The following is a 24,241-nucleotide window of genomic DNA, read 5'->3' on the forward strand; positions in this document are numbered from 1 at the left end:
CCCACTGTCTTCAGAATTCAGCTTTGGTAGGCATTCAGAACCCTTCATGGTCTGACCCCAATCCCCTTCTCCAGCCTTATCTGTTCTTTCCTTGACTAAATGACATCCCAGCACCCCCCTCAGACTCCCTTTACTGGGGCCTCTCTGTTCAGTCTTTGGCCTGCAGTGGCCTTCCTCAACTTCTGCACTAAAGCTTACCTATTTTTCAAGGCCTGGCATAAATGCCTCCTCCTAGTAAGTATTCCTCAAACCCACCAGCTGAAATTAATCCTCTTACTTAACTTATGCCACAGTGACTTCATACCTCTATTGAAGCACTTACATAAAAGACCTAACATTGTGTCTCCTTTACTTAACTATAATATACACTCATTGAGGGCTGAGACCAGATTGCATTCATTTTGGTCAGGGTAGACATGTGGAAAGAGGACTAAATCAAGAGCCATAAGCCTCTGAAACATCCCATTTTCATGATCATGGTATGATAATCTCCAGGATTGTTTCCTCATCTGAATAATGGGAATGGTTCCACTTCACAGGGTTTTTGTATTAAAGAGGGTGAAAATACATTGGCATATGTATAAAGTGCTAAATAAATATAGGCTAGTATTATTCAAGAATGGAGGCAGCAACTGGGGAGGACTTGCTTTTTAAAATCTTTATGGAACCAAAAAAAGAAGCTGGAAGATGTAGACCTTAACCATCTCTTTAAAGAGAAGGAGCTCTCAACCTAACATTTTCTGGTAATCCTAGAGCATGATTGTTTGCCCTAAAGCTTGAGGGGCTCTGATTCCTTCTGAAACAGGAGCAAATGAGAGTGACTTGGGGAAGGACTGGTGCCTACCTCAATGGTAAGGTGTGGTCTACAAATGACGATGTCTTCCTGAGCAAAGCAGCTAAGGCTGGACTCAGAGTGCGTTGCCGTGGCCATGACGGTGAGTCTGAGGAAGCTGTTCTCTGGTGGGCTTTGCTCAAAATGGGAGAAAGACAGGTTGCTCGTGATTAGGTCAGCTGAAACATAAGACAGGCGGAGTCAGTGCAAATCATGAGTGTGTGTGCCCTGGCAACAGGCAATATTACACATAGTGCAAAGGAGTCAGTATCTTACTGAAGTCAGAAAGATGCCTCATTTCTCATAGTAATTTCAAACTGGAACTCCGTCAAGATCCCACCACCTACCACCATCACTGCCTCCTCCAACACTCTTGCCAGACCACCTCAGGGCGACCGGTGAAGGCCCCTGCAGACTAGAACAAGTTAAGCTCTCTGGCCTCCAATTCCTTTTCTAATAATAACACCTACCTGGTGGGTGGCTTGTGTTAAATTGAGATACCAAGTGCTTATCTCAGACTCTGCCACACAGTCGTTGCTGAATATATGCTTACTTAGTTCCTTCTTATTCTCTGCTGCTTCTGTTTCCCTTTTGCAGAGAAAATGAAGCCATCCCTCATTGTCTAGGAATCTTCTCAAGCTCATGTTCTCAGTCCCAACCCGTAGACATAGTCATCTATCCCTACTTCCTGCTACCACCTCCAGGAAGATGAGATGTCCTCCCTCCCCAAGTCAGACCCTCCACTCTATAAGTCTCTGCCCCATTCTCTGCCTGCCCCAGTCTCTGCCTGCTGTGTAACTTTTGGGCAAATTATGTAACCTCTATGTGTCTTGATCTCCTCATCTGTAAAGTGGGGATAATAATGGCTGCTGCCTCAGAAGGTTGTTGTAAGGGTAAGTGAGATGATGCATATGGAACACTTAACACTGTGTTTACCAAAAGTAACTACAGTTATTCTAGTTGCCTCTCAGTCCCCCAAGGGTTGCACCATCAGCTGTAACCCATCTTTCCTGAGGCTTCAGTCTTTCCCTCTCTGTTGATTATTTTCCTCAGTGTATAAGCAGATTCTGCTCTCTGATCTTAAACAAAAAAATGCCCTCGCTCTACCCAGTGTCCCTGGCTGACCACCACTCAGCCTGTCTCCTTTTTCTGTCTGTTCTTCCAGGAAGGACTGCATACTATGTCTTGCTTCCTCAGCTCTTCATCTGTTTAGCCCCCAGGAAGCTGGCCTTTGACATCAACTTCTCAGTAAGACCACTCCCTCAGTGTCTGCTTTTCAGCCTTAACATCTCATGGCCACTCTGCTGCCCCTCTGGTTGCTCCTTCCTCTCTTTGACTTCTCTGTTTCCCTTATTCCCTGCTCTTTCCCTGCCTGCCCCCTACATGCCGGTGCTGCCTGGGTTCCCCTTTCACCCTCTTCTCTTCTCACAACTTTTCTTCCACCCCCAGGAACTCATCAATGCCCTGACTCTTGGCAGCCCTCTCAGTGCAGGGATTCCCACCTCTGGTCTCCAACCCAGGCCTTTATTTTGAATACCAGGTTTAGGTGTCCAGCCATCTACTGGCCATCTCTGTTTGGAAGTCTCATGGGCTTTCAAACCCAACATGCCACAAACAGAACTCATCATCCTTCTCCCCATACATGCTTTCCCCCATTTTTCCTGTTCTAGAGAGGAAGCAACCCTCTCCGCCTCCCACACACATATTCACAAGTCCAATCTATCCTACATCCTTAATATGTCTTCATTTGAAGTGCTGCTAGTCTAATTTGTCCTTCATGCCTTGACCGTTATAAAGCCTTCCAACCTCTGATCCAGTGGTTGTCAACATTAGATGCACATTAGAATCATACAGCGTTATAAAACAGTCCCAATGCCAGGCTACACAACAGATCAATTATATTAGACTCTGGCAGTGAGGCCCAGGCAGCAGTATTTTTAAAGTTCCCCAGGTGATTCAACATGTAGCCAAGGGTGAGAGTCATTATTCTAATAGGACCTCTTCCATTCCACTCAGACAAAAGTTATTTTTTTTTTTCAAATGGATTTCTGATCACATAGGCCCCTCTAGTTCACATTTTCCCCAGCTTCCCACCGCCCAAAGAACAAAACTCAAACTCCTTGGCATGACATACAAGTCCCTGCATGATCCAGACTCTGCCCCCCTCAGAAAGGGAACATGGTGAAGAGATTGGAGGCAGGGGAGCTGGTTAAGAGGCTGTTGAAATAATGTAGACAAGCTCCAGTCCACTGATTCTCTCTTATCTGCACATTGGAATCATTGAATGAATTTAAACAGTTTTTGATGTTTGGGTCCAACCCTGGGGTTTCCAATTTAATTGATCTGGGATACAGGCTGAGCATCAAACTTCCCCAGGTGATTCTGATAGGCAGCAAAGTTTCAGAGCAACTGCTCTAGTCCAGGGACTTTCAACCCTAGGATAACATGGGGAGCTTTTAAAAAGTACCAGTGCCTGGACCCCATCCCAGACCAATGAAGTAGGACTTTGGGGGAGGAGGAAGAACCTGTGCACATGTTCTTCCCTGTGCCTTGAATATTCGTAACTTACTTTTTGGCTCTGACTGCCCTTCCTACTCATCCTTTCAGACCCAGTGCAGTCTGCTTTACCTGGGAACAGCCTCCTGTAGCCTGGGTGAGATGCTCCCCTGCCCTTGTACTCTGTTGACCTTATCAAACACTTCTTTAACTGCTACCATTGTCTGTTTCCTTATCTGACTGCAATCGGAATTGTGGGGACTTTGGTCTCTGTGAAGCTCAATAAATATGTGTTGAATGGCAGAGAAACAGGGGGCACATTAGGGGCTAGAAACCACCTCTTCAGACCTTCAGGGGTGCCCTTAGGCTGCTGCCTGTCAGGGTGGAAGCTGGGGTTTGGGGATATCTGGGGGCCATAGAATTACCCTTGGGACTGAGCATAAGGGACTGCTTCCTCTTCCAGAGCTCAGCAGCAAGGATGCCATTGTAGTATATTGCCTGCAAGGCAGATGTCAGCTGCACTGCCTTCTCCTGGTCACTGAGGTTAACCAGTTTCACTGAGTACTGGGCTTCCCCTCCCAGGTTTAGGGAACAGGGTACTTCTAAGAATATGTGTAGAAGCTCAGCAATCTTGAGACTGGGAGGATGGATGCCACTGTCTTTTTCATGTCGCATTCTCTCTTCCTGGACTTTCTCCAGCACCTCTTTTTCTTGAAGAGATCCTGAAGAATAGAGGAAATAAAGCAGGCCTCTTATCTAGAGGGTATAGACTGTTCTAATAAAAGTCCAAGATTAAGATTCATTTACCCACTGCCACTCAAAAGCCAAAATCACAAGAGCTCTGTAACCCTCTAAAGCCACATTTAGCTTAAAAAAAAAAAAAAAAAAAGTCTGTCTTAATGTGAGACATGAAACCACAAAAAAGTCCTAGAACACAGGTAGTAACTTCTTTGACATGGGCCATAGCCACTTTTTTCTAGATAGGTCTCCTGAGGCAAGAGAAAAGCAAAAATAAACTATTGGGGGCGCCTGGATGGCTCAGTGGGTTAAAGCCTCTGCCTTTGGCTCAGGTCATGATCTCAGGGTCCTGGGATTGAGCCCTGCATCAGGCTCTCTGCTCAGCAGGGACCCTACTTCCCTTCCTCTCTCTCTGCCTGCCTCTCTGCCTACTTGTGCTGTCAAATAAGTAAATAAATAAAATCTTAAAAAAAATTATTTGGACTACATCAAAATAAAATCTTCTGCATAGCAAAAGAAACAAACAACAAAACTAAAAGACAACCTATGGAATGGGAGAAGATACGTGCAAATGACATGTCTGATACAGGGTACTATCCAAAATAAAAAACTTATAAAACTCGTCATCCCCAAAATGAATAATCCAATTTAAAAAAAGGGCAGAAGACATGCACAGACATTTCTCCAAAGAAGACATATAGATGGCCAACAGACTCACAAAAAGATGCTCAACATCACTCATCATCAGAGAATGCAAATCAAAACTACAGTGAGATATCGCCTCACACCTGTCAGAATGGTTAAAATAAACAACACAAGAAGCAACAGGTTTTGGTGAGGTTGTGGAGAAAGGGGAGCCCTCTTGCACTGTTGGTGGGAATGCAAATGGGTTCCGCTCCTCTGGAAAACAGTACGGAAGTTCCTCAAAAAGTTAAAAATAGAACTACCCTGCAATCCAGCAATTGCACTGGTAGGTACTTAACCCAAAGAATACAAAAGTACTAATTCAAAGGGATGCATGCTCCCTGATGTTTACAGCAGCATTTTCTACAACTACTCAGATTATGGAGGCAGCCCAAGTGTTCATCAACTGATGAATGAATAAGATCACACACACACACACACGAGTATTATTCAGTCATTAAAAAGAATGAAATCTTGCAGCTTGCAACACTATGGTTGGAGCTAGAGTGTATTATGCTAAGTGAAATAAGTCAGTCACAGAAAGACATACCATATGAATTCACTCATATGTGGAATTTAAGAAACAAATGAGCAAAGGGGGAAAAAGAGAGAGAGGCAAACCAAGAAACAGACTCAACTATAGAGAACAAACTGTTGGTTACCAGAAGAAAGGTAGGTGGGGGAGGTGGGTGAAATAGGTGACAGGGATTAAGGATTGTACTTGTCATCATGAGCACTGGGTGATGTATGGAAGTGTTGAATCATATTGTACACCTGAAACTAATATTACACTGTATGTTAACCAACTGTAATTAACATAAAAAACTTAAGGGTCGCCTGGGTGGCTCAGTCTGCCTTTGGCTCAGGTCATGATCCCAGGGGCCTGGGATCAAACCCCACATCAGGCTCTCTGCTCAGGGGGGAACCTGCTTCCCTTCCTCTCTCTCTCTGCCTGCCTCTCTGCCTACTTGTGATCTCTGTCTGTCAAATAAATAAAAATCTTTAATATATGTGTGTATATATATATATATAACTTAAAAAAAAAAAGGTCTGCATTGGGCAGATCCACCACAGATAAGGCATGTCTCTTCCAGGTCATTCCCATTCTTCAGGTGTTATGCATTTTCCCCTTGAATGGTGGGAGAGCAAGCTTTTGGACAAGCCATGCTGACTCTGAGGACAGGTATGCAGGGACTCACACCTTCCTAAGTGAAGAGTTGACTTACTCCAAGGGCAGTGGGGGCCATGGAATATTCTAGAGTGGGGGAGTAACATCATTTTGTGTCTTTCATGGAAACTAAGTTGGAAAGGGAGTGATAATGGAGAGACTGGACCCAGGGGGTTCCAGTTAGCAGGCTGTTACAATGCTGCAGACGAGCTGTTGAGGCCCTGAATTTTCTATAAGCAGTCAGGAAGGAGGTGAGGAAACAGATGTGAGAGTAATATGGGGCAGTGAAGGAGGGAGAGTTGAGGAGAGTGCAAGCCTTTTTGTTTGGATAAATAGGTGACAGTGGTGCCATTAATCACTATGGAGAAACGAACAGATTTGGGGTGCTGGAAGAGAGGGGAAGAAGGTGAGAGGGAGAACATCTTCTGGCAGCTGGAGTTGGTATTAGTGTGTTGTTTTATAGTAGTGGTTTTCAACTGGGGGTAATTTTGCCCCCCAGGGGCATTTAGAAACACCTGGAGACCTTTTTGGTTGTCACAGCCCGTTGTGGAGTGCTGGCCTCTAGTGGATGCAATCTGAAAATGCTGCTGAACATCCTGTGATGCACAGCCCCCCACAATGGAGAGTTATCTGGTCCCAAATGCTGATAGTATCAAACGGGGTTACAAAATCCTATTTTATATGATGGGGAGAAGACTGTGAGTCTCTCTGGCCTGCGTCTTCCCGGCCCATCCCTTCCCCTCTGTTGGCGTTTCAGGTGCTGAGAAGCCTGGGGCCCTCCCCTGCCCAGTACCTTCAGGATACTTGTAGTTCTGAGTGATGTCCTCACAGCGGTTGCTGCCCACACCCTTGGTGCTAATGTTGTTGCCAACATACTTAGTGTTGGAGTTGGTCAGCTCCAGTGCGCCGTCCTCCCGACACTTCCAGACCACACACGACGCATTTACTGCAGCAAAAAGGTCTGATACTCCAGGGGTCAGGCTTAGTGTCCCCTCCTTGACTGCTTTGACAGGGGTCAGATCACAGGACCCTAGGACTGAGGGAGAAAAAGTTCAGTGAGCCAGAGGAACTGTACCCAGACCTTTTTTGAGTCAGGGCTGTATAACCTCAGTCCCTATCCTATACCCTATTTTCCCTTCCCTGAGATCAAGGTCAGAGGTGGGCACTAGGCAGAGTTTCTGGAAGGGCACTGCAGTAGTGAAATTCACAATTATTTAGTGACAGTACTTTTTGGTCATGGCTTATGGCAGGAGACCTCTCAGAAACTGGGCAGGTAGGACCTCAGAGGAATGTAGTAAAGCCGAGTTCCTTAGCCAGCTCTACTATGGATATGATAAGAATAGGTCACCTTTATTGAGCGCTTGCTTTGTGCCAGGCTCTGTTACTGTTCTGCTGCTGAGAAAGGAAGAGCAGTCCTTGTATGGCTCCTGGAGATTTCTTCTCACAAGCCCCTAACCCAGCACATCCACCAGCTATCTTAAGACCTTTTACCCTTCACTGAGACTCTGCTCCCTCGCCCATTGCTCTGAGATAGGACAAGTCTCCCCACGGCCTTGGGCCTAGATGGCTAACACCTTTGTTCCCTTGAGCCTGCTTCAGGCTTCAGGTGAGCATTCTGTTGGCCACTATCACTCCTTCTACTTCTCCTGTTTTAGAAAACACAGACCCCTTTTGGACCTCCTGCTGCTCCTGTTTTTGAGGGACTTCTTGCTTGCACAGCTTTGTGCAGCCCAGGATGGTAGTGGGTCTACCCCCAGCCGTTACCTCCACCTCCATTGGAAACACATGGGTACAGAATCTGCCATCCGTCATAACCTGGGGGCAAAGCGGGCCGGGTCATCCAGCACTCCGTGGAAGTCTGGAAGATCCTGAAGGTACCAAAGGAGTAATTCAAGTGAGGAAGAAAGTGGTCCTAAAGAGAACTAGACGTGGCAGAGTCATTATTGCCATGGGGATGGGAGAAGTCTGTAAAAGTGGCTGTGACACTCCCGGGGTCGGGGGGAGGTGCGGGGAGGTGCTTGCCACGACCAACCATCAGCATCCTGGCTACAAGAGTCTTGAGGGCCTCCTCTCAGTGCTAGGGTCACTCAGAGTGTGTGTGGGGGGGTTGTCATGAGGTTATACCATGTGGGTTTGGAAACCTTCCATGTCTGGGATCTTATCCTGCTTGGGCTTCTCACCAGATTCTGCCTCCTTGGCCTTCTCCATTCTGAAGGCCCTCCTCATTGTAGTATTCATCCACCAACAAGCGTCCACTGGTTCCCTGGGCTGAGGTGAACGTGGTAATGACCCGGGCAGGGATTCCCAGGCATCGCAGCACTGTGTGGAAGGGGCCAGAGAGTCAGGGGGTGCCAGAGAGGCCTGTGTATGTATAGCTAGTGTTTTCAGTGTCTCCTCTGGGAAGGCACAGTCTTAAATGCCACCTGACACTGTGGAAAGAGGAGGGATGCAGGCACCTGGCAGGTAGGACTGACACACACACGCAGGGTACATGAAGGCCAAGAGATGAGATACCGAAAGTGTATGCAGCACGCAGAGTCTACAGCAGGGCAAGGCTTGCACAATGTACAATAGAGTGCCGGGGTTTGCTCTCCTGGAACACGGGGAGGGAAAGTTTCAGGGAAAAAGCCATGGGGAAACCCAAAAGGCAGGGTGGACACGCTGTACAGTAGCCAAGGTGACCAAGTAGTGTGGCAGGCAAACCAGCTCTGTACCTGTGCAGGCAACTGCAGCGAACACCCAGGCCTGACTGTCGTACACAGGTCGCCCTTGGCCTGTGACCCACTGCCGCAGGATGGGCACACTGCCCCGGCGCTTGCTCAGCAAGGCCCCTTCCAGGGCAGTGGCAGCCTTCGTTGGGGGCAGGACACTCTTCTCCTTGAGAGCGTGCAGCTGTTTGTGGAAATGAGCACATGTTGTGTGGGGCCCAGAACAGAACAGCCTCTGGAGGAGGGGCGGGGAGTAAGGAGGGCTTAGACCACCTGTATCAGAATCATCTGGATACTCCTGGGCATCACCCTACCCATTGGCTTATAATCTCTAGGAGTGGGGCCTGGGGAATTCTCCTTTCTCTCTAGTCCTCTGGAAGCCAGGGGTTCGTGGACCACATTGGCAAGCAAAGTTCACATCCTAAGAAGAGCAAGAGAGCTGCCTCTCACTGGGGGCTCCCTCACTTGCCTGACCCTGATTCCTTTGCAGGCATTTGCATTTGGGGCCTCAAGACCCACTTATCCCAAGCTTCCTCCTCCTCACAGGTTGACCTTGTCCTTGTCCACCTCTTCAGAGGGGAGTCCAGAGGCATGAGCAGAAATGAGGAAATCACAATTCCTCTGAAAGGACATTTAGGGACAGTAGGAAGCACCAAACTACCTTCATGGTCTGTATATTCTTAGGAATAATTTAGAAATGAAAACAAATGACCACTTGAACAGCAAACATTGGGCAAGTTAGACCCTATCCCCTCCCTCCTATGGACCTAAGCCTGCAGGTTGGGCTGATGGGAGGATGAGAAGGAAGGAGGAGTGCTCTGAGGAAATCTGGGCCAGTTTTAGTCCTCCTGGCTTGTGTCCCAAGGGATTACACTTCCCTTTGCTTTTCTCTCCCTTGTGGATACTACTGTCCTCCCTCCTCACTGAGACTGTCTCCAGGAACTGGCCCCCACATCCTAGGAGGAAGGTACCATTTGTGATTTGAAGATTTCCAGGGCCGTAAATGTAGGCAGCTCTAGCAGAGGGCTCCCCTCCCCAAGTCACTTACCAAGGCACCCAAAATACGGGCCACATGCTCAGGGTTGCCCCACTCCTCCACCTGCTTGTCCACACTCAGTAAGCGGAGGCTGAGGTTGATGACACTGCTCTCAAACTGTAAGGAGCACACAGGACCATGATGAAGACCTCCAGGTTGGGTACTCATCCCCCCACCATCACCTCAGACTTCTTCCAGACCCAGGTTCCACTCCTTCCGGCCTTGCCTTCTTGTCTTCCGTGGGAGTTCTGGCTTTTCCCTCCCTCCCACCATGCCCCCTGGTCCCTGAGTCCACGCAGTCCCATCCTTTGCCTGTTCTGTTGTCTGACTTTCCCAACAGGGCGGGAGCCCTTGAGGACCAGAGCTGTATCGTTTCATTTCTGTCATTTGCCATTTCGTATGCTCCTACATCTCCTTCTAGGACTGACCCACATGGGGAGGAGACCCAAGACAGCTCTTGCTCTTGAGGAATCCACATTTAGGAGCAGAGAGGGTCATGTAGGCACTTAGACTATGGATCTCAGGAACATGGCCAGTGTTCTAGGAAAGATGTCAGCCCAGAGCAGAGGGCATAGTGAGAAGAGTCACTCTTATCTTTGGGGGCTGAGGAAAACATTCTGATGGTCTTAAAAGATGGGTAGGAATTTTCTGGGGTGATAAAGGAGGGAAGGTATTCCAGTCGTATTTAGCCTGTTTGTTCAGGGGATGGCCAGAAGCTGGTGCATGGGGTGGCTCTTGAGGAAAGGAAAGCAGTGGCCTGGCTCTAAAGGGCCTTAGGGGTCAAGCCAGGGCATTTACTTTTTATCCTGTAGACAGTGGGGATTTAACAGAGGGTTGATCTGCTGTGGCCTTTAGGAAGATAGCTCTGGAAGCTGTGGAGGCTGGTCTGACGTGGCCCTGAGGAAAGAGAGGCACCACATGGTGGAAATGGCCAAAAGAAGCCTCACTGACACACCAGGAAACAAGGTTGTGAGAAAAGGAGGATTCTGTTTGGGGCCACCATTTCGTCCATCTTGGGTCTCTGCGCCTTTCACAGAACTTCCAAGAGCACTATGCTGGCATACAGCATCTGGAGGTTCACAACCTCTGTGGTCTGTAGGAGCCACTGTGAGGGGGGCCCAGGGAAGGATTTGCCATTTTCAGTGGAAAACAAGCGGCATTTACTAGTTGTGATGACTATATACTTGGATCTGGATTTCCTTCACCTTATTTTGTAGTAAGACACTAACTGCTTAAGAAATAAGGGTATTTAAATTAATCCATTAAACAGACGTGGAAGAGAGCATTTTGAGAGGTGCAGTCTCTTTGAAAAATGGATCAAACTCGAGTTCAACATACTCAATAGGTTTGTAAATAAACTTACGGCATGAATCCTTAAAAAGAAGAAGAAGAAAAGAAATGGCCTCATTACCTATAGGGTTTTGGATCTGCCAGCTCTGTCTGGTCTGAACACTATAGGTTATGGGGCAATCACTGTCCTTCCTCAGAGGTCCCCATACCTGGCCAAAGTCCCAGGGCTCTGCGTGGAAGCAGTCAGCCGTACCCAGGTAGATGAGGCCATTCTGGTTCAACACGTACTCCCTGCGTTGAGACTCCTTCTTCAGGAACACAGCATCCTCTGGTGAAAAGCAGGCAGGGATGAGGGCCTGTGGGGAGCTAGGCCTGCCCTCCACAGCTAGGCCTCTGCCCTCCCTGCCCAGTCCAGGTTTGACTGCTGGCCTTCCCTTTAGCTCTGGGCGTGATGAAGACTGGGGAGGAATTCCCTTTGCTCACTGACCCCACTGGGACCCAGAGTCTTCTCTGATGCAGAGTGGGGACAGCGGTCAGAGTCCCAGGGGTCAGCCAAGGTGGCCTACATGGTCAACCAGACAGATGGGAACAAGTCAAGCTTAAAAAGCCCACTGGTTCCCAGAAGACATGGCAGCCAGAGTGCTTTTGGCCCGAGAGTTTGGCAACAGCCCAGGGAACTTCCCAGTGGGCGTGTTAGATCTCACAAGTTCAAGTAAAAAAGAAAAAAAAAATAGCATTTCAGGTGTGCTTGGCTGGTTCAGTCAGTAGAGCATGCAACTCTTGATCTTGGAGTTATAAGTTCAAGCCCCACGTTGGGCATAGAGATTATTTAAAAATAAAATGTTAAAAAAATTTTTAAATGGTGTTTCAGAAAAAAAACCAAAACGGTCAAACATAGGTTGACAGAGGTGAGCAGAAAGGAAGAGGGAAACAGGAGGGAAAAAGGAAGAGGAGCACCCGGTAGGACAGGGTCAGAGAGAACCGTGGAGCTAGAAGCTAGTGGAAACCCTGGGGGCGTCCAAGTGGGTCTGAGACTCCCACAGTCTCTCCTGCCTCTCCTGCTGCCTTCCTCAAAGGATCAAACTGGGGTTCATGAGGAGGATGGTGGGCTTTAAAGAGGACACTCTAGGAAGCCGGGAGCATCAGGGAGACCTGCTCTGTTTGCCAACTATCTCTCTCTGCACGTGTTGCTGGGTGGGGTAGGGGAGGAGGGTGCTTAGGCTGGTTCCTGGGGACTAATACGAGGCTTTCCAGATTATCCCTCCAGGCATCTGCTGGAAGGAGGGTGTACAGTATGCAAAACAACAGAAGGATAGGATATTAAAAATTGGGAAGCCCTGAAGAACCTGAGGCCTAAAATCATAGAACCATGTGCCTGAGGAGCCCTTGACTCCTGTTCCTCCATCTTGAGTACTCTCTATGAAATCACTTCAAACTGAGGTCCTGGGCCCCAGGCTCTGCAGGGCTCTGGAAGGTACCCTATCAGAGCATAGGTTGCATCATCCTCCCCTTTCCCCCCAGGGTGTGGCCCCCTTTTATAAAGTTCTCTGCTTTTGAATAGGACTTTACTTATAGGATGTAAAATTTCCTTTTGAGTGCAGAAGGCTCCATCTCTAAGTATGCTAAGATGGGACTAGTCCTGGATAATCTGAAAATCTCTTAATCACCTCTCAGATGAGCAGAGCCCATCACTCACCCCTGCCAACACAGACATCTCCACAGGGACTCACACAGAGGGGTCTTCCCCAAGCAGGTCAAACCAAGCCTAGAGGCAAGAAACCTGGCATGGAGTCAAGGCTAAGAGTTTCCACTGAACTGAACATGGTTTCAGAACTGTCTTTGCTGTGTCTTTGCTCTGGCATGAGGGCCTAGCTCTGGTTGTGGGCTCGAGTCAGCGAGGCAGGTACATTAGGACTTCAACTTTGGAGGGAAGTATGTCAAGAGCCATGGGTCCTCCCTCAGCTGAAGGGGCCCTAACTCCACATTTACCCACATGGGGCAGCTGCCCTTGAATAGACACTCGTTCCCCTCTATTGCTCTACCTGCTCATCCCCTTGGATCAGGAAATAAGAGCCTGAACTGAGGATAGGCAGGGCTACCTGAAGGAGGGGGATTGGAGAACCCCACCCTGTGCAAGAAAAGTGGAGAGAGAGAGCCCACTGGGTTTCAGATGCTACAAAGAAAGGGAGTTAGGAACTGGCAGGAAAAACCCGGGAAGATTTTCTCTGCTTCCCTGTTTCCTTTTGTCTCCAGCCCTGCTTTATGAGGGACGCTTCAGGCTGGCAGTGAAACTCCTGAAAGAAAAAGGCTCTGCACTTGTTGTCTGGGTAGTAAGGACAGGAAAGCTGGTTGAAATTGTTTCCCATCCCCCCAAGAAACCCTTCAGGGAGCCCGGAGGATTAAGGTGGGGGGTGGCAGATTTAAAAAGGAAAGACAGACTCAACCTTCAGAATGGGAAGGAAGAGGAGATGCCCTCCTCATGTTTGGGACACATCAACCACCCCCGATGATTTTTTAAGATGAAATATCCCTAAGAGCCAAGGCTGGGCTTTGCCAAGAGGTGGCCACTGGTTGGGCTGCCGGAGGTCACCTGACCTCAGGAAAGCCCACCCTTAGTCTGCTGAGTTATAGGCCCCTAGCTGTTTCATTTGCCACTCTAGCGGATATTTAGATCAATGTGGAGAGGACCCAGCAGCCAGTAGTAACAGAACACACAAGTGGAGAGAAGCAAGACAACCAAACAGGGCAGATTTATTGTAGAGCTGATGAAGCTGAAGCTTTGGGCCCTTCACTTGCACAGACCACTTTAGGCCTCAGCAATTCAAACTTTTGTGTTCTTTTCCTTAAATTATACAAATAGACCTCAGGTCCTGTAAAACCTGGATTCACCCTGGACGCAGACTATGGGAGCCCAGGGGAGAAACAGAGAAGCCCATTCCTCAGGTTGCATCCATTTCTGAACCACTTTCCAGTCCTCAGCCCCTGTGCTGTCACAATAAAGAGTAGCTCTGCCAGGATCATCTCAGTGAGTCTCAGCTCCTGTGACCAAAGAGCCCGACCTGGCACCAGGGTTTGGTGGTGAGATAAGCCTTTGCTTTCAGTGGGAGGCCCCAGGCTGCTTGTGCCAAGGGTGACACCGACACAGGTCCTGTGTCTGAGAGGCCATTCAGCCAGGGAGCAGGTACCACAGTAACTGAATGCTGGTGTTGTCCTGAGGGGGAGCTGCCCACTGGGGCCTGGGGCAGTCACTTCCTTCAAGAGCTGTGCCCCAGCTCTGAAGCCTGGAGTCCCTGTGCAGCCCAGGCTAGTTCAGGTTCAAACTCACCTCGAGCCCAAGGGTTAAAGAGCAGTGTGAACTGGCCTAGGTGGAGTTGCTTCTTGCCCAAGACCTGCAGCAGGAGCGAGTAACGGCCAATGATGGCGTCTGCGGGCGCGGTCACAGAGATGGCCCAGGACTGGTCATCTCTGTCTTCCACTACTGCATTCCACCACTTCTGGTCCCCCAGATGGGAAATTGGGAATATGGCTTGGGTCTTGTTGGCCTTGGAAGGATGCTCTCCTGCAGTCAGACAGAGATGAGTTGGTCATTTGGACCTTTTGGTCACAATTCAGAGTAATAAAGTCAAGTATCACAAAGTTGGAACAGGTGAAAACGGGTTTTCGATGAGAATGGAAGCAGCCCATCCAGTAATGGGAAGCAGTAAAGGGTGCGGGGAGAGCACAAGTTCTCTGTGCTCCTTGACTTACATCTAGAAAAAGGTCCATAGTGTATAAAGTGGGCATAGTGGTATGCCTTCTTCATAGGGCGGATGTGAAGTCTTAATGCGATACTGCATGTAAAGCCCTTGGCCCAATATCTGACATGTAGTACAAATTCAATAAATAGTAGTGATTAAGTGTTACCGTAAGCCTAGATTAGATCCATTCAGGCTTTCTACAAAACTGATACATTTGTAACTAAAAGAAACCCCTTAGTGATAATGATGCTTAGCAACTTCTGAATCATAATAAACAGTATTTTTAAAAAGATTTATTTACCTATTTTAGAGAGAGAGCAGGGGGAGGGAGGAGGGGGAGAGAGAGTCCTCAAGCGGCCTCCCCATTGAGTGCGGGGCCACACAATGGCCTCAATCCCAGGACCTGAGATCATGACCTGAGCCAAAAGCAAGAGTTGGCCACTTCATCAACTGAGCAACCCAGGCGCCCCAATATACACTATTTTTTAGACATGTTATCTCATCCTCACCACAGCCTTCCCAGGTGGACAGGACTTTTGAGTCTCAGGTACAGTGGGGGCCATTTGCCTCTTTGTTCCCTGAGGGGGTGCTAGAGCAAGAAGCTCTCCAGTCCTAGGCCTGCCCCACTCACCAGTTTGTGCAATGAGGGCTACCTTCTTCAGGTTGGATGTAAATGCATAGACTGGAGCCTGGAAGTGCAGGATAATGGTGAAGGGCTGTCCTCTCCTCACAATGAGATGCCCGGAGCTGATGGTCTTGGTGTGGTGCTCCTCATTGTTTTTTGCTGCCTGGAAGTCACAGTTCTTGATCCCCAGAGCTGTGGTGGAAAAGGGAAGTCATGGAGATGAGGTAAATGTGACAGCTCTAGTAAAAGCAGAGACCCTGGAGTCAGAGTTAAACTGAGGTTCAAATCCTTGGGTCAACTTACATACTAGCTGTGCCACCTAAGCAAGTAACTTAACCCCCTGAACCTCAGTTTCTCTTCCTTAGAATAATCATTCTTCTCTGCAGAGTTGGAGAAATGAAATGAGTTAATGTATTAATGCACTTAGCACAGTGTCAGACATGTAGGAAGTCCCATTCAATGAGACTTTTACTATATTATTAATAAGAGTGATGCTTGCCCTCATTGTTGACCTTCTTTTCTGGTCCCTATCCAAAACAATGGATAAAACCTGGAATTTTGCTTACCCCTACTCCTGTCTTCTTCAAATACAGTCAGATAATTTTTAAAGCTGGTTTTGAAATCGCTGAGCTGATTCTCTTGTTTTATAGACAGGAAGAGTGAGGCCCAGAGAGTTAGAACCAACTCATCTGAGATCATACTTGGCTCTTTCACCTAAAGGCTCACCAAACCCATGGCCTCCTGCAGCCCAGAAAAACTTTCCAAGGAGGGGGCCTGAAAGTATTATGACAGCCTATCAAGCAGTCCTCATTTTATAATAAGTCTTGTAAATATACAAACGGACTTATGCAGAGGCTCCTGAGCTTTCTGTGTCCTCTGGTTCTACCTATTATCTTGCTTGTTGTTGGCCTCTGTCCCTTGAATTTGGATTCCCTGACTCTTACCTCCCCTTCTTTCCAACTTAGCTTTGAGGCTATAATGCCCTCATGCTTTGCCAGGGTTATCTCCTGTGTGTATCACAATCCAGTGAGGATAATCATGTTGTAATGCCATAAATCCATGTTAGCTGTCATCATTGTCTTCACAACTATGACCACCGATTTACCACCAACAACCAACCGTATTGCCACACCTAGCCATACCACTGCTACCACCACCACAGCACCCACTACCACTCCCAACGCAGCTCCACCCACCATCGCAGCCACCACCAGCAGCACCTACCACCACCTCCACCAGTCACACCACCATAACCTCCACCACCATCCTACTTCTCTTAATGAAAACACGTTATGATGGAGGAGCTACTGAGAGTTAAGTAAGCCCCATGGAGAAGTGGCTTGGCTCACCCTGTCCCATGGCTATAGGCTGCTCTTCTCCACTCAACCACAGAAAATGCCTGTCTTGAACTGTTGCTCCGTGCTGCTGCCTTTCTGATTCTGTCCCGAGAGAAAATGATGGCGGTACTCTCATTGGCTTAAGAATCTATAACAGTGGAGTGTCCTCCCACTCCTCCTGTGAGCTCCCACATGTTTCTTTTTTTCTTGCTCTCTCCCCACTGGTATCTCTTGGGCCAGCTGCTGGGAGTTGCCCTTTTTCATTTTATCTCTTATGCCGGGCTGGAGTGAAGGGTGGAATGGGGGAAGATCTGCCAGCTAGAAGCTGAGAGGACACTTCTAAGCCTGCCACTTCAGTGGTCTCAAGAGACCCTCAGAGATGTTACCTGGACAATGCTGGAAGACTCTGGAAGAGATGACTCCATAAATAGGAGGCCCACATCCAACTCCAAATCTCAGGCTCTAAACACATCATGGGCTTTAAGTTGCTACTTGTTTGTGGCTATTTTGGTAATAGAGAGACCTGTGTGTCTGGGATTCATCTGTGTGAAGCAGATAAAGAGGTAGAATTTGTTGGTGAAAAATAAATATCCTAAAAGTAGAAGTCAGAGCCCCTGCTCTTCTAAGCCCACCAGGTCTGGTACACTCTTCCAGGGAAGGTTGGAAACTATCTTGGGACTGAGGGCCTATGTCTTTTATACTTCAACTTATCTAGTCATGGAGGAGACAAGACACAGGAAAGGACCTCCTCTTTGGCCCTCTTTGGTTTTCTGAAGCCCAGCTTTTGCTAGAGGTGTCTAAGACGGTGCAACCCGGAACACTCTCAGGGACAGCCGTGCTGGCCTGCATGCATATGGGATACCTGTAGAAAGATATAAAAGACACTACAAAGAACACTGGGTGCCTGTGGGGAGGAGAGCTGGAGAATGGGGTAGGAAGATGATTTTTCTCCTGTTTATACTTTTAAAACTTTGAACTATTGCCCATTTGAAGAATCTTATTATGTTAAAAAAAAAAAGATGAAACAAAGCTTCTGCTTTTATACTCCCCCCCGAAAATGATTCTTTATGAGAAATGAAGAGGTAAATTTTTCATTACTTGAAGGTGATGTGATTTTTACCTGGAAACCATAAATCAACTAAAAAAATGATGATAAAAGATCACTTAGAATGCTATTCTTAAGTTTAGTGCATTCCCAATAACAATTCTAACAAGCTTTTTCTCTGAAACTAGAAAAACTGATTCTAAGGTTCAAAAGAAAATTTCTAAAAGATATCAGATATAATCTAAAAAGATCTAAGAAGATATAAAGATGTTTTAGATGAAAACATCTAAGATGTGTTTTACTATCTAGTGGGCCTTGTCATGCTTCATTTCTGACTTCTTATGTAGTATAACCATCTTTCTAGATATTAAACCATAGTATGATAAAACTACATTTGAAAAAGTACATTGACTAAAATGTACACACTAAGTATGGACTAAACATGGCACTTTGAATCAATGGGGAAGATAAGGATTTAGTAGTAAATGGTTTGGGGACAATGAGCTTGCAGAGTAAAATTGGTTTCCTATCTTTCACCATATACCAAAATGAATTCCAGATGGATCAAAACTCTTAAAGTGTAAAAAATTAGGGGCGCCTGGGTGGCTCAGTGGGTTAAAGCCGCTGCCTTCGGCTCGGGTCATGGTCCCAGCGTCCTGGGATCGAGCCCCGCATCGGGCTCTCTGCTCAGCAGGGAGCCTGCTTCCTCCCTTCTCTCTCTGCCTGCCTCTCTGCCTACTTGTGATCTGTCAAATAAATAAATAAAATCTTTAAAAAAAAAAAAAAAAAAAGTGTAAAAAATTAAATCCTAAAAATACTAGAAGAAAAGATAATAGACTTACTGTTAAGTCAGCGTGGAGAGGGCCTTTTAAAATTTAACACAAACCTCAGAAGCCATAAAGAAAAAATAGATAATTTTTATTCCTTTAAATTTTTTTACTTGGAAAACTCCATAAAGTTAGAAGACATACAACAAATTGGGAGAAATGTTTGGAACTCGTAACACAAATCTTTACTTTCCTTAATGTAATCGGTATCTGCAAATCAGTAAGTAAAGAACAACAAATCAATAGAAAAAAGGGTGAAGGATTTGACAGAAAAGAAAATTCAAGTGTCTCTTAAATACATGAAAACATGTCCAGCCTCATTTAATAGAAATGCAAAATTAAATTACCCTGGGATATTATTTCTTTCACCTATCAGACTGGCAAAGATAGAGTAGTTTGTCAACTTTCTGAGTTAGTGATGGCTAGGGAGTTACTCTCTAAAAGTACTGGTAGGAATGTAAGTTGGCATAGCTTTCTTTCCTTTTTTTTTTTTTTTTTTTTTTTTAGATTTTATTTATTTATTTGAAAGAGAGAGAGAGAATGAATGGGCGGTGGGGCAGAGAGAGAGGGAGAATCAGACTCCCTGCCGAGCAGGGATTCCCAGGACCCTGGAATCATGACCCGACACAAAGGTAGACACTTAACCAACCTGGGCACCACCCAGGTGCCCCTAAGTTGGTATAGCTTTCTAAGGAAAATTAAGTAATATTTACCCAAAACTTAAATCCCTCTGCTTTTGACTCAGCCATATCACTTCTAGATATTCTGATGCAAATAATCAAACATGTAAAATGAAATTTGTACAAATATATCCATTGCACTGGTAGTTACAATAGCAAAATACCAGAAACTACATAAACGTTCATAAATAAGGTACTAGATAGACCTATTACAGGATGTGTGTTCAATAGAAAACTCTGCTAATGTGGGGCGCCTGGGTGGCTCAGTGGGTTAAAGCCGCTGCCTTCGGCTCAGGTCATGATCCCAGCATCCTGGGATCGAGTCCCGCATCGGGCTCTCTGCTCAGCAGGGAGCCTGCTTCCTCCCTTCTCTCTCTACCTGCCTCTCTGCCTACTTGTAATCTGTCTGTCAAGTAAATAAATAAAATCTTTAAAAAAAAAAGAAAGAAAACTCTGCTAATGTGAAAAAGAATGAAGTAGCTCTGCGTGAGCTGATAGGGAACAATCTCCAAACTACATTGTTAAATGGAATGAGCAAGGGGTGCCCGGGTGGCTCAGTGGATTAAAGCCTCTGCTTTCCGCTCAGGTCATGATCTCAGGGTCCTGGGATCGAGTCCTGTGTTGGGCTCTCTGCTCAGCAGGAAGCCCGCTTCCCCCTTTCTTTGCCTGCCTCTCTGCCTACTTGTGATCTCTGTCTGTCAAATAAATAAATAACATCTTAAAAAAAAATCTCTTAAGGATTTCTGCTTCTAGATAGAGCAGAGACTAGCTTGATCCTATCACCCTTGTTGACAGTAACCAGAAAAGCTGAATAAAACATTTCAAAGCTCTGCCTGAAAGCATCAGGGCAGCATGGATTTGAGGGATCAAGATCTCAGGGAGAAGAGAAGCAGAGCGAGGTGAGCCTAACAGCATGTCACTTTTCCCTTTAGGACATTTGCTGATTCACAATTGGCAGATGACAGCCTGAGAATCTGAGCAGATCTGACAATCTCATATTACTGGAGAATAAAAATTGGAGTTCCACAGCCATGAGGAATGAAGGACCCCCAAAAAACACCCCCCGGTTTTCAGTTGGGATCACTGGAGGACTGTTTCCCAAGAGTAAATGTAATAGGGTTAAATGTAATAGGAAATAGACCTAGACACTTAAGAAGACCGAAACCCAGTCTTACTTGTTTGTTTTTAGGCACTCAATCAATGGAGATTTTTATTCCTGTTGACATCGTTATGGATGCTATTATCATTATTATTTATCTAATAAGGTTATAAATATTGGAACAACATAGAAAAAATTTTGTGGTAGAAAACACATACCACAAAACTTACCTTCTTAACCATTTGTTTTTAAAGAGAGAAGGAGAGAAATCATGTGCTCAAACAGATCATGGGTAGGGGGCAGAGGGAGAGGGAGAGAGAAAATCTTAAGCACGTTTCACACCCAATGTGGAGCCCAAAGCAGAGCTCAATCTCACAACCCTGAGATTATGACCTGAGCTGAAATCAAGAGTTGGACACTTAACTGACTGAGCCACCCAGACACCCCTATCATCTTAGCCATTTTTAAGTGTACAATTGAGTAGTGTTAAGTATGTTTACATTGTTGTGAAAGATATCTCAATCGAGAATCTTTTCATCTTATAGAACTGAAACTCTGTACTAATTCAGCTACAACCCCCTCACCCTGCTCCCTTGTCTCAGGCTCTGGTAACCATCATTCTACTTTCGATATCATTAATTTGACTAATTTAGATACTTCATAGAAGTGGAATCATACAGTATTTGTCCCTTTCTGGCTGGCTTATTTCATGTAGCATCATGTCCTCAAGGTTCATCCCTGTTGTAGCATGTGGCAGGATTCTCTTCCTTTTAAGGCTACATTGTATTCCATTGTATGTATATACTGAATTTTGATGATCCATTCTTTCAATTGACATTCGGGTTTTTTCTACCTCCTCGCCATTGTGAATAGTGCTATGGGCATGGTGGGCAAATATGTCTTTGAAATGCTGCTTTCAGTTCTTTTGGATCTATACCCAGAAGTGGAATTGCTGGATCATATGGTACTTGTATTTTAAACTTTTTGAGGTACTGCCATACTGTTTTCCAAAGTGGTTGCACCATTTTACAAGCCTACAAACAACACACAAGAGTTCTAACTTCTCCACATTCCCACCAATACTTGTTATTTTCTGTTTTCTTTTCTTTCTATTTTTTTTTTTTTTTAGATAGCCATCCTCATGGGTGTAAGGTAATATCTTAGCGTAGGACTTTTTTTGAAGTATAGTTGACACACAGCGTTACATTAGTTCAGTACAGTATAGGGATTGGACAAGTCTTTTTTTTTTTCAGATTTCATTTATTTATTTGACAGAGAGAAAGAGAGCACAAGCAGGGGGAGGCAGAGGGAGAGGGAGAAGCAGGCTCCTTGCTGAGCAGGGAGCCAGATGTAGGACTCAATCCCAGGACCCTGGCATCATGATCTGAGCTGAAGGCAGACGCTTAACCTACTAAGCCATCCAGGCACCTGGGATTGAACAAGTCTTCACATTATGCTATGATCACCACAAGTGTAGCTACTTCTGTCACCATATAATGCTATTACAGTACCATTGACTGTATTCCCTATGCTGTACCTTTTATTCCCATGACTTATTCATTCCATAACTGAAAGCCTGTATCTCCCACTCCCCTTCACCCATTTTATCCATTTCTTCACTCTCTTCCCCTCTGCCAGCCATCAGTTTGTTCTATTTATGAGTCTGTCTGCTTTGTCTATTTTTTCTTAGATTTTGTATGTAAGTGAGATCATGTGGGAATGTCTCTCTATCTGACCTATTTCACTTGGCATAATCCTCTTTAGGTCCATCCATGTTGTCACAAATGGGAACATCTCACTGCTTTTTTTTTTTTTTTTTTTGGCTGAATAATATTCCTGTGTGTGTGTGTGTGTGTGTGTGTGTGTGTGTGTGTGTGTGTGTGACATCTTCTTTATCCATTCATCTATGGATGGACCCTTCCATTACTTCCATATCTTGGCTATCATAACTAATGCTGCAGTAAACATAAGGGTGCATAGATCTTTCTGAACTAATGTTTTTGTTTTGTTTAATTCCAGCAGTGGAATTACAGAATTGTGTGGCATTTACTTTTAATGTTTCAATGTAGTTTTGACTTGGAATTTTCTCATGATTAGTGATATTGAGCATCTTTTTGTCTGCTTTGTGGCTATTTGTCTATCCTCTTTGGAGAAATATCTGTTCAAATCCTTTGCCTTGTTTGCTTTGTTTACTGGTCTATCACTTGGGCCTAGAATATTCAGCACATAGATTCTCAATAAATGTTAAATGAAGAGTTGAAAGACAACCTTGACATTGAGGGAAGGCTTTATTAACTCAGAGGAATGACTCTGACTGGAATTGCAAGCTCCTTTGACAGACTAGGGTGGAGAACTATTTGTCCTTTACATGCTTCTCAAATCGCGTGAAGTCTACTCAGCTCTGCAAAGTAGATTCTACTCTAAGCACTGACACCGCAGGCATGACTGTGATCCAAGACTTACAGGAAACAGATACCTGCAGGTGATCACTGTATAAATAGACTGCCTGCCTGAAACTTTTCGTCCCTTGTCTCTAGCCTTATTTTTCCCTGCTTCTTAGCTCTTCCAGCTCTAATCTCTAGCTATCTGACTGATTGCAGTTCCTGACTGCTTTACTCTGCCCCATCCCCTTTGACCCTGAGTCTATTTGGCTAGCTCCTGGTCTTTTAGCTTAAATGCCACTCCCTCCAGGAATCCTTCCTTGATTCACAGTCCCAAGATTAGACAAGCTATACCTCCTCATGCTCCCACAACACCCTACCTCACTCCAACAGTAGTTCTCATCATTCTGTGTTATAACCTCCTGTTTATTTTTCATCCTCCACATGCTTAGACTTGAGCTCCTTGAGAGCAGGCCCTGGTCCTTCTTTTGTCCTCAGTGCCTAGCTCAGGGCCTGGCCCCTAGTAGAAACTCTGAATATTTGCCAAGTGAAAGAGTTAATGAATGTAAAATCAAGATTCATAAAAGAGTCTGAGGGTGTAGTAGTTGAAATGTTCCGAGTACTTCCGAGCCCCCTGTCTCTGTAAGATGTTCCCATCCACAATGTTTTCCTGAAATCATTTTTCACAATTGTTAGGCAACAGTTACAGAATGAAATAATTATTTATTACTTCCTGGTCCCTGCTGTCCAGGTTCTCTTGGTTCTCAGCTTACTCTTGAAGAAGACCTCAACCCCGCTATGTAATTCTCACCACACCCTCTTCTCTCCCTCTGATCAATTACACTTACTCTTTTGTTTATAGATAATTGAAGTATTTATTTCATGTGTGTACATTTAATATATGCCTAACATAACTGTCTCAGTCCTGGAGATAGTTCCTGGAGGGCAGACGCTTCATGCTTTCCCCATTGAGAACTTGGCGCTTGCCCTGAGAAAGTGGTGCCTCTGGGACGAGGTGATGATTGGAGTTGCTTTGTGTTCAGAAGGAGCATATACACAGCTACAGCCAATAGAAAGTTCTGAGAGTACTTCATTTCCTACCAAAAAATCTGCTTCACTGCATTGGTCAGCCAGCTTTTTCTCTGGAACCACAGTCGTTCCAGGTCCACCCAGTACCACAAGGTCCTGGCAGACTTTGAGCCAAGAGGCTGGAACTGTTAAGATTGGGGGACATCTTGGATGTGATATGGAAAGGGATTCAAAGGAAGGCCAAGTGAGAGATCTCATAGTCTTTCTCCCCCCAAGATATGAAGAGAGTAGGTGGTATATAGAAACTCTTAGAGGGCTTTTGGTTTCCCTGTCCAGATCATGACTGACATATCATCTGTAGATACCTTACTTACCTGTTGACATGTCGATTGTCTGTATCCCCTCTCCACCATCAATAGAATGTAAGCTCCGTGGGGAGCAGAGCCTTTGCTTTGTTTACTGTCTTCTCTGCTACACTCAGAACAGTGCCTGGCATATACTGGGCACCCAGTGATTCACCCTGGAATGG

The 24,241-nt window shown here is 45.9% G+C and overlaps 1 protein-coding gene across 1 annotated transcript; it reads right to left on the reverse strand.

Moving 5' to 3' along the window:
- Positions 1–556: 556 nt before the first annotated feature.
- Positions 557–24,096, reverse strand: EPB42 (erythrocyte membrane protein band 4.2; the record flags this gene model as incomplete). Its single annotated transcript, XM_080809712.1, has 11 exons — positions 557–1,011; positions 3,754–4,050; positions 6,712–6,954; positions 7,683–7,786; positions 8,099–8,237; positions 8,633–8,810; positions 9,675–9,779; positions 11,162–11,280; positions 14,278–14,511; positions 15,321–15,506; positions 24,087–24,096. 11 exons carry the CDS (start codon positions 24,094–24,096, stop codon positions 770–772), a joined length of 1,857 nt encoding a protein of 618 aa, XP_080665838.1. The 3' UTR covers positions 557–769.
- Positions 24,097–24,241: the final 145 nt, after the last annotated feature.

This window comes from Martes martes (assembly GCF_963455335.1).
Source record: "Martes martes genome assembly, chromosome: 7".
NCBI classification, from domain to species: Eukaryota; Metazoa; Chordata; class Mammalia; order Carnivora; family Mustelidae; genus Martes; species Martes martes.